This window comes from Pteropus vampyrus, unplaced genomic scaffold (genome assembly GCF_000151845.1).
Source record: "Pteropus vampyrus isolate Shadow unplaced genomic scaffold, Pvam_2.0 Scaffold263, whole genome shotgun sequence".
NCBI lineage: Eukaryota > Metazoa > Chordata > Mammalia > Chiroptera > Pteropodidae > Pteropus > Pteropus vampyrus.
The window spans coordinates 306,612-318,974 of NW_011889044.1; the positions used below are offsets into that span (position 1 = coordinate 306,612).

General features: G+C 43.5%; 1 protein-coding gene across 2 annotated transcripts in view; it reads right to left on the reverse strand.

Annotated features, from left to right (window-relative positions):
• SPATA5 (spermatogenesis associated 5) overlaps positions 1–12,363 on the reverse strand; it is a 212,450-nt gene that overhangs the window by 35,848 nt on the left and 164,239 nt on the right. For both annotated transcript variants that reach the window (XM_023520433.1, XM_023520432.1), the window contains exon 14: positions 1,517–1,681. In XM_023520433.1, coding sequence (XP_023376201.1) covers positions 1,517–1,681 — 165 coding nt within the window. The remainder of the gene's footprint in view (positions 1–1,516; positions 1,682–12,363) is intronic.

Here is a 12,363-nt window from a genome sequence, read left to right on the forward strand (position 1 = left end):
ACTAAACAGGGCATGTGCCACCTAAGAGCCCGCAAGCTGGTACAACGCACCCTGGCACCACGGGAGACCTCACCTTCCAGCCCTGACGGGACCTCACCGGCTCTGATTTCTGTTCCACGTCACTACCATAAATTACTTCAAAGTGTGAAAGGCACATTTATACCCTGCTAACTGCTCTTCCACTCCACTCAGCTCAAGTGAAAGACCGATGGTTTCTGTACACCGACACTTCACGTACAGGACGCCAGCCCTCGGTCCTACAGCAAACACTGAACTCTAGAACAGCCGTAGCACTCAATCAACAGTAGCTGCACGTTCGCTCGAACGTTGGGATGTTCACGCCGAGAGATGCTCTACGACTACAGTTGCAGACAGGACTTAGATGCACACGCACTTCAAGTGCCTCTCAAGCGACTTACTACATGGCTTTTCCCTGCCATGGGACTGAAAACCTAAAGGAGGAGAATCAAGTTTACATAGTTCACACTTGAAACAGAACCATGAGTAGACGAGGACCTTGTTTTGGTGGTTGCTATTAGCTATGACTGCGTGACACGCTAAGTCCAATTCCACATGTCAACTGACTTACAGGATTCTCTGAGCACCACCACGGACCTATTATCTGTCAGTCCTGCGTTTTTACGGAAGGCAGATAAAAACAGAAGCAAGCAAAACAGAACGCGCAGTCGCAGTCTGCTGGATCATTCAGAATAAAAAGCATCTATCATTTCTTACTTAGAAAATATTAATCCCCCCATACGAACCCGTATCAGTGGTATTCAGAAGATATTTCTGTGTTGAGGAAATGCACATAGAAAGATGCACAATTAATTTAATGGAATTTTAACTTGTAAGTAAAAACAGCCTAAGAGTTGCTAAGGACAGAAAAATGTTTATCTGCCACGCTTCGAACTCTCATACTTTCACAGAGGTCCCGCTACGCTTATTGAGGGTGTACTTTTGCGGTTAAGAATAAACTGTCCCTTTTAGTTTTTATGAGAGAATCTTTGTTCGTACACAAGTACACCAAGATAATTTTCCAAAATGACCAAAGAGGACAGTAATACAATCTCTTTGCCAAGTCTTCTGTACTTCGGAGTGCTCTCACGAGATCCTAAGTTCACTTTTATGGTCTCTAAGAAAGCAGTAGGTGGCACATCGTTTCCATTTGATAGGTCAAGACGTCAAAAAGTTCAGAGCCGTGGGTGTGGCTGGAAGCTGCTGTATGAAGAAGCCCAAACGAAGACTCCTGATGCCAGCCAGTGATCTCGCCACTGTATTATGCTACTGCTCTGAAGACCGCATTTTAAGAAATATGTGAAAATAACTGAGATACAATAAAAGCCAGATAAGACGCAATTTAATCTAGCGATTGCCTGTCATGTAGTGTACCTCCTGTGTTAAGATTTCCTGATATATGGTTATTTAAAACAGCTGGCACCAAGCAGTCTTTTCGCCGAGGACCCCAAGTCACCGCTTTCCTCCCACCGAGGGACCCTGGGAAGAACCCTCTTACCTCTGCCCCTGAATACGTGTCCGTGCGGAGGATGAGTTCGTCCAGATCAACGTCCTGACTGATCGGCATAGAGTGAAACTGCAGGTTAAATATTTCCCTTCTCGTCGCTGCATCTGGTAAAGGCACGTAGACAATCCTGTCAATTCTTCCAGGCCGCATCAGAGCCTGGCAAGAAGAAGGGGCCGTGTGGGTTAACCAGGCTCGGAGGTGACCTTCTCCGTGGACGGTGCCCAAGCAGAGGGGACGTCCGGAATCTCCCGGACTTCCCACTATCGTCCACAAATAAAACACGTCCTAGAGACACTACAAGCTACTTCGAAGTTTCAAACCAATAAACAATATTCAGAACACTTCTGAAAACAGGAAAGCAGTATTTCTGAGAGGCTTTATGCTCCTCAGCAACTGTCAGGTCAGTAAAAGATGACTATTCTCTTCCAGGAGAATGCAAATATGACTTCCATTCATCACGTCAAAAGAGATTTTTTAAATAACTTCCTGCAGTAAATCTTAAATATGGGTTAAGCTGTTTCAGAGAGCCCTCAGAATAGCCCAGCTCTGAGAACGGAATACTTCTGGTGCTGAATGCAGTCAAATAAACGTTTCTCATATTTTACCAGAGGCGACTGCCTAAATTATCTTAGAGCTAATGAAGTCATCTACTCAGAAACATTTATTGAGCATGCATTATATAGCAGACTCTGTTCCTGGTACTCGAAAACAGCTTGAGATAGATAAGTGTAAAATTGACTATGGTGATGGTGATGGTTATACATGTCTGTGAATATAGGAAAAACCACTGAATCCTCTATTTTAGATGAGTGGAGTTGCCGGTATGTGAAGTATATCTCAATTAGGCTGTTAAAAGAGATACAGGTCTAAAATGCGTGTTCATGCGTGTGTGTGTACGCGTCCACCGAGGACATGGGGCTGTTTTAAGTTGGGGTAGGAGAACAAGCCTCTCCGAGGAGGTAACCTGGAGACACCCACGGGAGCCAGCACACAAAGGTCTGGAGAAAGAGCATCATGGTAAAGAAAACATCAAGGGCAAAGGCAAGGCTGACTGGTACGCTCGGGGAAGGAAAAAAACCCAATGTGGTAGAAACACTGAGTCAGGGGAAAGAGGCAGGCAATGCCGTCAGAGAGGCAGTCACGGGCAGATCGTAAGGCCTCAAAAGACATGCTGAAGATTCTGGATTATATCCTATTTGCCATGAGAAGCTATTGGAAGGTTTTGAGTAAGAAAGCGGAATGGAAAGATTTATATAGTACCAGGTCACTCTTGAGGGACAGTAGCAAAAGATCTAACGTGTATAATCAGAATCCCAGAAGGAAAGGAAAGACGGGGCAGAAAAAATATTTGAAGAAAGAGCCAAACTTTCCCCAAATTGGCACACACACATAAATTTCCATAACGAAGAAGCTCAGTGAATCTCAAACAAAATAAATGCAAAACATGCCACACCTAGACACATCATGACCGAACTGCTGAAAACCAAAGATAAAGAAAATCTCGAAAGCTGCCAGACTGCACACAGGGACAATGGTCTGAATCACTCATGACTCTCGATCAAAACAACGGAGGGCAGAAACCAGTAGAACATCTTCCACGTGACGAGAGAATAAAAACAGCATCCCGGAATTCTACTCCCAGTGAAAATATCCTCCGATGATGAAAAAAAATTAAGTCACCTTCGGATTTAACAAGGAGAAAATTTGCTTCCAGCAGACCCACACTGCAGAAAATGCTCAAGGAAGATCTTCAGGTTGATGGAAGATGACACAGAAAGGAAAACGAATCTTCGGGAAAAATGAAGAGCACTGCAAATGAAATACCCCCAGAATGGAGACTCCTTCCACCTCCCCAAAATCACTGTCGTCTCTGGCATAATCGGAAATGGCATTTCCTGGAGATTTAAGAAACGCTCGCTTATAAATAGTGAGAAACAGCACATTTCTATACGCGTAATTTTCGAGGTGAAGTATCCGGAAAGAACTGACAGAAGTAAATACAGACATCAAGGAAGACCCTAGGCGTGAACACCTCGCTAAAAAAACAAAAGTGAAAAAAACAAGGCCCCGAAAACATAGCTGAGACTATACATAGAGCGCTACAGAAAAGCCGAACGTCAAAACCTCGATATGGTTGCTCTGCGGGAATCAGCTCTTCGGAAACCAGCACAAAAAATGAAGATATTCTCATCCGCAGTAAACCGTCCTTTGCCTCTGACCCAGGAGGCTCCTATCTTTTCTCAGCCTCCATGAAACTGCAGTGGTAGCTGCTTAGCTTTCAAATAGGGTAATAGGGAATTCCCTTTAGAATTCCAAAGAGACTGTTAAACTCACGCGGTCAACACCATCATCCCTCATACCAGCGCTTCATAAAATACTCCAGTGCGTACGAACAGATGTAATGGAAAAAGGAGTTCTTGTTAAATAAGTTTGGGAAACACTGAGTACAAACAGGTTTCTCTATGTAGAAATGTTTGGTGTCTACACTGAGGGATATTACAAATCTCTAAGGACTGTAGTTATACAGAAATTCTATCCCAAATTCCCAAATTCTAATCACAGAACACCTCAAGAGTTAATATTCCATTTTTACTTTGAAAAATGCTGTATACTTTTCGCACGTCACAATACCTAGAACATGGTGTCTAAAAGATATCTATTTATTCTTATGTACAAATTAACAAACAAAGTCAACTAACAAATGCACAGTCAATATAGTTCCTTTGTTCAAAAATAAGTGCTTTAATTATTTGCAGACTATCGCCTACAACTAACAGTTCATTAGGGGGAAATGATGCGTGATCTGCTTCCTTGAAAAGTACTTTATCCTATAATTCAAAACTGCATTTAAATCATGGGATCACTTCCTCCCTCACCTAAAACAAATACAGGATTCAAGAAATTAGGATGATTCTAGTAGATATATACTTCCAAATTATTAAAAATATTATCTAAGACAAATAACATCAATATTTATATAACCCTCCAGAGTCTAACAGGCACTCTCACGTACTATATTTCACTTAATATTCCTGCAAAGCCCGAGAAGTAGATATTGTCATACTCTAAGAAACAGAAAATGAGGCCCAAGCACACGTAATAAATGGAAGAAACTTGGCTGAAATCAGGCCTCTGAATGTTGAATTAGTCTTTTCTCACTTAATTCTCCTGCCAGTACCGTATGACACTCAGCATTAATGGATGGATGAAAATTCTTGTTCTGAAATATGACGCAGATAACAAAATAAATTTAAATAATTTTCATCAAAAAATTATTACACATCTACTATGTGCAAGGCCCTGTTTTAGCTGCTAGGGAGATAGCTGTGAATAGCTTGGTTTTAAGTTTTTGTTTTTTTTTTAAGTTATCCTTTTCACCCTTTTGGGAGAAGTCATTCTAGGCTGTTTTCAACTTTCCTTTCTGACAGCTGGAAGACCGTAGCAAAGGGTGTATCGAAGGCACTGGAACAGCACTCAGCATGCGTCTGTGCTTTCCCACCGAGTCGTAGCCGTCTGCAGGCAGTGCAGGCTGAGTACACTTCAAGATTAGAATGTCGTCTGGGCCAACAGCCAGCTAGGCTTTTTCTGGCCTGATCTCGTCAGTGAAAGTGAGCTTAAAAAACAGTAGGAAAGAGCCTTCCTTCCTGCAGAATCCTGAATGAGTTAACACCCTTCCTAGAATTTCTTTAAAAATACTGCTCTACGATACTAGAGTGGAAGAATGATGGCATGTTGAATGATGGCATGTTGTTATTTTAAATCACAAGACAGCTCTCAATGAAGAAACAAGCCACGGCTCCCCAAAAGCTGGAGCGCTCCGGCCCCAAGGTCACAGACACTGTGGCCTCTCCATTAAATCTCTATTTTAAAAAATCACAGGGCAAACTGCCTTTCCGAGAGGACGTATCCAAGACCCTGGCAAGTCTCCACACCTTGACCAGCCTCAGTTTCCTGGTGAAAATCAAAGTGGTTTTTTAACTGAGAATTCTTCTCAGAATCCAGATGAGAAGACACGCCGGGCCCGATCCTGTTAACTTCAGGGAGTTTACCTGAAATCTGCGTGCGCCCCAGACTGAAAATTACGGTATCAGGCGATCTTTTAAACGTGACCTCCAGTCTCAATTCTAGGGCTCCATTAGAGCATCCTACGCCTAAGGAAATGTCCACAGACTGCATGACACGGTCACTACTGAAATGCGTGATTGCTACTTCATTACGAATTCTCACTAATTCATAAAACTAACACTGTTAGCTGTTCTCCTTCTGACCTTTACAGAAAGGACTCAAAAGCATTTCTGGTATTTCACTTTGATTCTTACTGATCCAACCTTCTATCAGTTACAGGGCTGCCTTTTCTTTTTTAAAGATTCCGAAATTCAACTCCCGTAATTTCACATCCCATCGATGTTCAAATCTAATTTAATTAGCATAAATACTCATTCAGACCAAAGTATTAAAACAGACACTGAAAAATCGGGCCCTGGCCGCCATTCCTGTGCAGCGATCAGCAGGGGATGCCCTCCCGAGAGGGGAGAGTGGCACTGAGCCCTTAAGTCCCATGCTACTAAAAATGTACCAGCGTTATCCCAAGTCATGGAGGAGAAGGTTCCAGAAACGGGAGAGAGCTGGATCCGTGGTAACAGCTCTGACTTTTTTCAAAGAAATCGTGAACTTATTCTAGGCATCTCTCTCACTCAAAATCCAACTGATACATTGGTATGGTTAATGATACCTCTTATATCTCCCTTGAAACTTTCACTGCTACTCCATCTTCATTATTTGTTTCTTTACCATCTGACTTTCCCACCAGACTGCAGGCTATACGTAGTGGAGGGTATGTGTTGTTTTATTCGACCCCGGAAACTCAGCAGTGGCACGGACGAGGCACTCAGTAGCGTCCGCTCGCTGAAGGCAAGCCAGGCAATCTCCGTTCTGAACGGCGTGCCTGCGGGGCTGGTCGTCCTGTCTGCAGTTCCATCCTTCCCTTCCCCTCCTCCTCCGTGGCCACATCGTTCCTGCTGGCTCATTCTAACGGGACATACTATAACTGCCGATTTCTGACCACTGAACGGCACGGCACCTCAGGGGGACAGTCACAGTCAAGCACAGTGTTCCGGGCCTCTGGCTTCGTGGTGCGACTCCTGCCTGGCCCGCAGCTGTCCCCTCCTCTCTCACGTGGCCCGGCCTCCCGGCCCTCACATACACCTCGCTCTGCTCAGAGCAGCATTTCACCTTCTCAGCTACTGGGCAAGCTCCACCTCTTGTTCAAGTCTCAGCTTAATAGTCTTCTCCTTTATATGCCCTTCTATGACTCTTCCAAGTACATAACCTGCAATCTGGCATACAGGTTAAAAGTGAGGGCAAAAGAATCAGCCCGACAGGTTAAACTTTAACTGGGTCAACATTTTAGCTCCACCGCTTATCAGCCGTGTGTCTGGACAAATCATTTAAACCTCTCGGTACTTCAAAATCCTTAACAGTCCTAGTATCTACTCAGAGGATGATCGTATCAATTGAATGATATGATGGATGTAAAGAGCTCAGCACGGTGCTTGGCGCTTGGCATGAACGCTTCTCTTTAGATGCTGGGACTGTTCCGTATATTTATCCCCAGTGCTTGACTGAGCTCCTGGAGCACAGGGAGTGCTAGTTATCTTTGGATCCTAGTACCTGGCACACGGTAGACGATCATGTTCTCTGAATGAATGAAAGAACGAATGTTCCAAAACCTCCTATTTTATGAGGTCAGAATAACAGTAGAAAAGTCAGGTTAAAAAACAGATTCTTGATTTATCTTTCTAAAATATCAATGTTTAAAAAAGACTGCTATTTAATGACTCTCCACTTGCCTCTTCCTCTCCCTCCGTCTTTTCATAGCCTCTGAAATGCTCAATTCATAGCACTTGCGTTAAGAGAAAGGCGATCTTACAGAGCATGCTTGCTCTCATCAACAGAAAGCTGATGGGAGAACCGCTAAGAGAGGCGGCCCTAAATACACGCCAGATTTATGCCTTCTTTTCAGGCTGCTGACCCGCCTCACTTAGTCTTAGAGATGGACACGGCTGACGTCTGGAAGTGTTTTATATTTTTGACTTTAGCTGCTATCTGTTAAAATATTTATTGTTTATTTCCAGCTGTATTGAGGGATAACTAACAAATGTAACTGTGTATATTTAAAGCGTATGACGTGCTGATCTGGTACACAGACACATTATGAAGTGCTTATCAAGATCGAGGTAATTACCACGTCCACGGCTTCACACAGTTAACTCTTTGGTGTGTGGTGAGAATACCTGAGACCTCCTCTCAGCAAATTTTGAGTCTACAACACTGTGTTGGTCACTATGTTGGACGTTAAATCCTCAGAACTTACTCATCTTGTGACTGAAAGTTTGTACCCTTTCACAGATATGTCCCCATACCCACCTCCCCTTAGACCCTGGCAACCACCACTCTGTTTCTATGAATGGCCTTTTCATTTTATTATTTATTTCTAAGATTCCATATGTAAGTGCTACCATATCGTATTTGATTTTCTCTGGCTTATTTCATTGTAGCTGCTATCTTTTAAGGCTTCAAATTCTCAATGTTTCAGAAATCCAATTTCATAATATTTTATATGTAGTTTAGTAATATCTAAAAGTTTAAGTAGAGTGAAGAAGGAATAGCTTTAGAGACCAATAAAGTACGCAGCATTTAGTAAAAATCATGTAAGTTAAGCCCCTGCGATGAACACTCTTCATTATAATACATGGTAAACTTCTGGAGTGATAAGAAAGAAAGAAATTGCACTCGAGTTAGAGGAGTTATCTCCTGAACGGATCAGGGAACAGACACAGATTTTATATGTAATTTGAATAACAAAACCTTAACTACTTACATATTTAAAAGTAACTAGAAGACATCAATGGGGCAACTTTTTTTGTGTGCATGCAAAACACTATCGGTGATACAAAAAAAAACAGCAGATGACTTGGTTCTAACCTTTAAGAACTTTACACATCAAAAGTGGAGAAAAATCAATGTGCAGAGAATTAAATGCAGCAAATTTTTAACCTACAGGCTAAGACAGTAGTAGAAAAGATGACAAAACAGAAATAACTGCTACATTAATTACGAATTTAAAGATGAGGCAAAAATCAAATTGCAATTTGATGGATACTGTTATACTAAAAGCTAATCATTTAATGAGATAAAACCAGCCAATATTTACCTAATGCATATATAAGACACTTTTAGAAAGGCAGAAATAGTTCGGGAGGAGGGTGTTAGAGATCAGGATAAATTACACTTAAGCAACAGGCTCTGTAAAACCAAGAAAACCAATCTTTGTAATAATGCCTTCCTTATGGCTTGTAGCTTAGTGAACCTTTTAAAAAAAATCACTTGAGATCTTTTAATTTTATAGTATAACTAAGTAGTAATGATATATAGTTAATTAAAAGCATTATCCTTTAAATAAGTAATCCTTTTGAGATGGGTGTATTTGATACCGTGGAGAATATGAGGAGGAGGAAAAACTGTTTCCAAAAAGCTAAGAAAGTGAGAATTTTATTTTATCAATATATTTTTTAAAGACATAACATCATTAATGGTGCAGAACATAATTACCTAGCCTTAAAATTAAGTTATTAAAACTAGTTCAGAAAATAAAAAGTGAGGAGTTAAGATGAACTGATGAGGTAAGACTCTGGAAATGAAGAATTGCCAGTGTCCTTAAGAAACCTAGAAACCTTTTCCTGACCCAAATGAGCTGGGCCTTAAATGACAAGTAGGGGGACTTTATCGGGTTGAGATGGTGGACAAAGGCAGAGTGAATACTGGCTGCAACAACGTACCAACCACCGCAGGGCGGGCAAAGGTTACATGGTCACACTGTGGCCGACCTTCCCGTGGAGCACTGGGACTGGTCACACGTCTGCTCGGATGTGGCCTCCTTGAGGGCCAAGAGCCCAGAGGGGGCAGAGGCTCCAAGAGTCAGAGAGCATCCACACGTGACAGGACACGAAAAAGGCTGGGAAGCACTGGTAGAGGACCCTTGGAACATGGGGCTATGGAGGTGGGTGACGTAAACAAACAAACGAAAAAGCAACTCCACAGCTATGATTATTTTATATATGGTGGGTATTGTCAAGGACTTAGAAAGTCCATAGGATATTGTGGAAGGTTTTTAATCAGGTGAAGGACAGGCCCGATTTTCTGTTTAAGAAAGTAAACAACTCTGGCAGCGTGGAGGTGGCACAGGAATGAAATACAGCTTCCAGTTAGACAGTTAAGACAATCTTGAGGTCTTTAATTAAAACATGAATAATAGCATGGCAGTGAACCAGAAAAAGATGACTGAAGAGATGTCTTTGAAGTAGATCTGCCCAAAGTTTCCAACTTATTAGACATTTCCCCTCTCGACGAGGCCTCTCCATCGTGCAAAGGAAGATAAAGCAGGGTTTCTTTTAGCTAGGTGTGGATTTGTGCTCTGCAAAGAGAACAATACTTGCCCATTTAAAGTCTAGATCTTACCATGTGCCACGACCTCACCTTTCACCTGCTGGAAATGCTTTTTAAACAACATTTCCATCCGCATCACAGCTGCTGAGGACCCTCAGTTGCCCCCGCACTACACGGCGCTCCGGGGCTCCCTGACATTCACAGAGCAGGTCGATTCTGCAGACATCTGCTGAGTATCTCCTGCGTGCTAGGCGCAGGATAAGGCGCTAAGGTGACAATGTTCTTTGCCCTTTGAAAAACAATTCTTTCAAACGGATTTCTGTGTGACGGCATCTGAGCACGTGTTTGTGTTAAAACAAACCCGTCCATCGGTCTGCAGGCGTCTGCCTCTGTGGGGCTTGCTCGGTTCTGTGACAGCCCACGGCGCCATGTGAGAAAAGACGACGCACCTCACAGCAGGTGTTGAGGAAAGATGCACCACGGTCCACGCGGCACTCGACAATGAGCACAAGAGCGAAGAAAAACAATTCCACACACACACGCGCGTGCGTGCGCGTCCTCGTACTAGGATAACATATTCACCTACTTCTATTTAAAGGCCCCTTTTTGAAGGTCAGGGGCTGGGTGAGAAAGGTGAAGGGAGATATCGTCAAGAGCACTGTGGTGAGTTTGCGCAGCGACGAATGATGACTACAATCAGTGGGGTGATCACACTGTCAAGTATAAAAATGTCCAATCACCATACTGTACACCTGCAACTAATATAACTGTACCATATACCAACTATACTCAAATACAAATAAAACAAATAAGTAAATAAAATAAAGCCAAAAGCCAAAACAGTGTTTATCTAGAACTAATCCTAATTCTTCCTCTTGTTAACACTGAATCTGCTTTTTGATAAACCACAGAGCAAAACTGAAAACACTGCAATTAATCTTCTGAATATCTCTATAAAATTCCCTCATTTAAAAGTTCTCTGTAAAGTAGAAGGGGGGCGGCTTCCTATGTATACACCGATTTAAAAAAATTTTTCTTTTTATGTTGACATTAGTTAACGAAATCCAACAAGTTTCAGCTGTACACTTTAAGGGTAAGGCATATACACTGATTTTTAATGTATTTAAATATAAATAATCCCATAGGTTCCTAACAGGGATGAAGGTGGGGGACGCCCTGACCCCTGCTTCTTTCTCCAGCATCCTGTCCCCGTACTCGGCCTCTCCCGGCCCTTTATTTTCCGGCAGCGCAAACTCTGTAGCTGCTGAAAACCCGTCCCTCGCAGCGGCGCACGCTCCTCTCTCTGCGGGGACGGCGCCGGCCCCACGCTCCCCACGCTCGTGATCCGGGCAAATTCTAGTTCTTCCCTCAAACCACGTCCGCACACACGAAGGAATCGCTATTTTTTTCTTTCTGTTATTTCTAAACACGGTTCACATGTCTACTGCACGTTATACGATATTTGTTCACATGTTCTAACACCCCCCTTGGAATGTAAGGTACTCAAGGGACATATATTTTTCAAAATTAAAAAAAATCAGTTCATCAAAAATGCCAGGTGTTACGGATGGCAAAACCAAGGCAGAGAGAGGGTCAGTAAGTTCCCCAAAGTCACACAGTAAGTGGTGGAGACAGGAAAGCGGGCGTCACACTGGGCCACTGGGCCTCGGCACAGTCCCAGTCCGGCAAAGGTCACACTGTGAACAGACGCCGGGCTCCCTGCCTGGTCGGTCATGAGGGCAAGAATCATTTTTACTTAAAGCAAAAGCATTTTTTCTTAATTTGACACGAAGAGAATTAGAGAAGCGCGAGGATGTCTCCTCTCCCTGAACGCCTGCGCTTGCTGAGAGACCGCGTCGTGGCCTGGACACCTGGATGTCAGTCAGGTCCTGCACCATGACGTGGCAGAGCTTGGAAAAAGCGTTCTGGTCGTTTAAAACGGTCAGGTGCTGAGCTCCTACTCCACACGGGAACTGCGACCAGAGCTCTGCCAGGCAGGTCCTCACGACGCTCAGGAGGACACTCTTGCCCCAGCTGGCGAGAGGTCAGGGAGCCGCCAGCGGTGCGAGGGCGCGAGGCGGCACAGCCGGGGAACAGACTACGGTTCGATCCCGCAGGCCCTGGCAGCTAAAGGGGGCTCCGCCGCCCCACACTGCTACCCCAAGGCACACTTCCAGGTAAGTCAAAATATTGTTAAAGTTTTAGTAAAAATTGGGGGGAAACTGTGAACCAAGACTTCGTTGGTAGATTATGTCAGTTTTCCTCCTCCTTTTGTAAGAAGTGCTAATCAGAAATGCGGTCACGTGGGCGGTGTGCCCGGTGAGGACGGGGCTTACTGAAGGAACCCCTTTAGTAAGGGAACAACGACATGTAACGGAACACGGACCCAGACT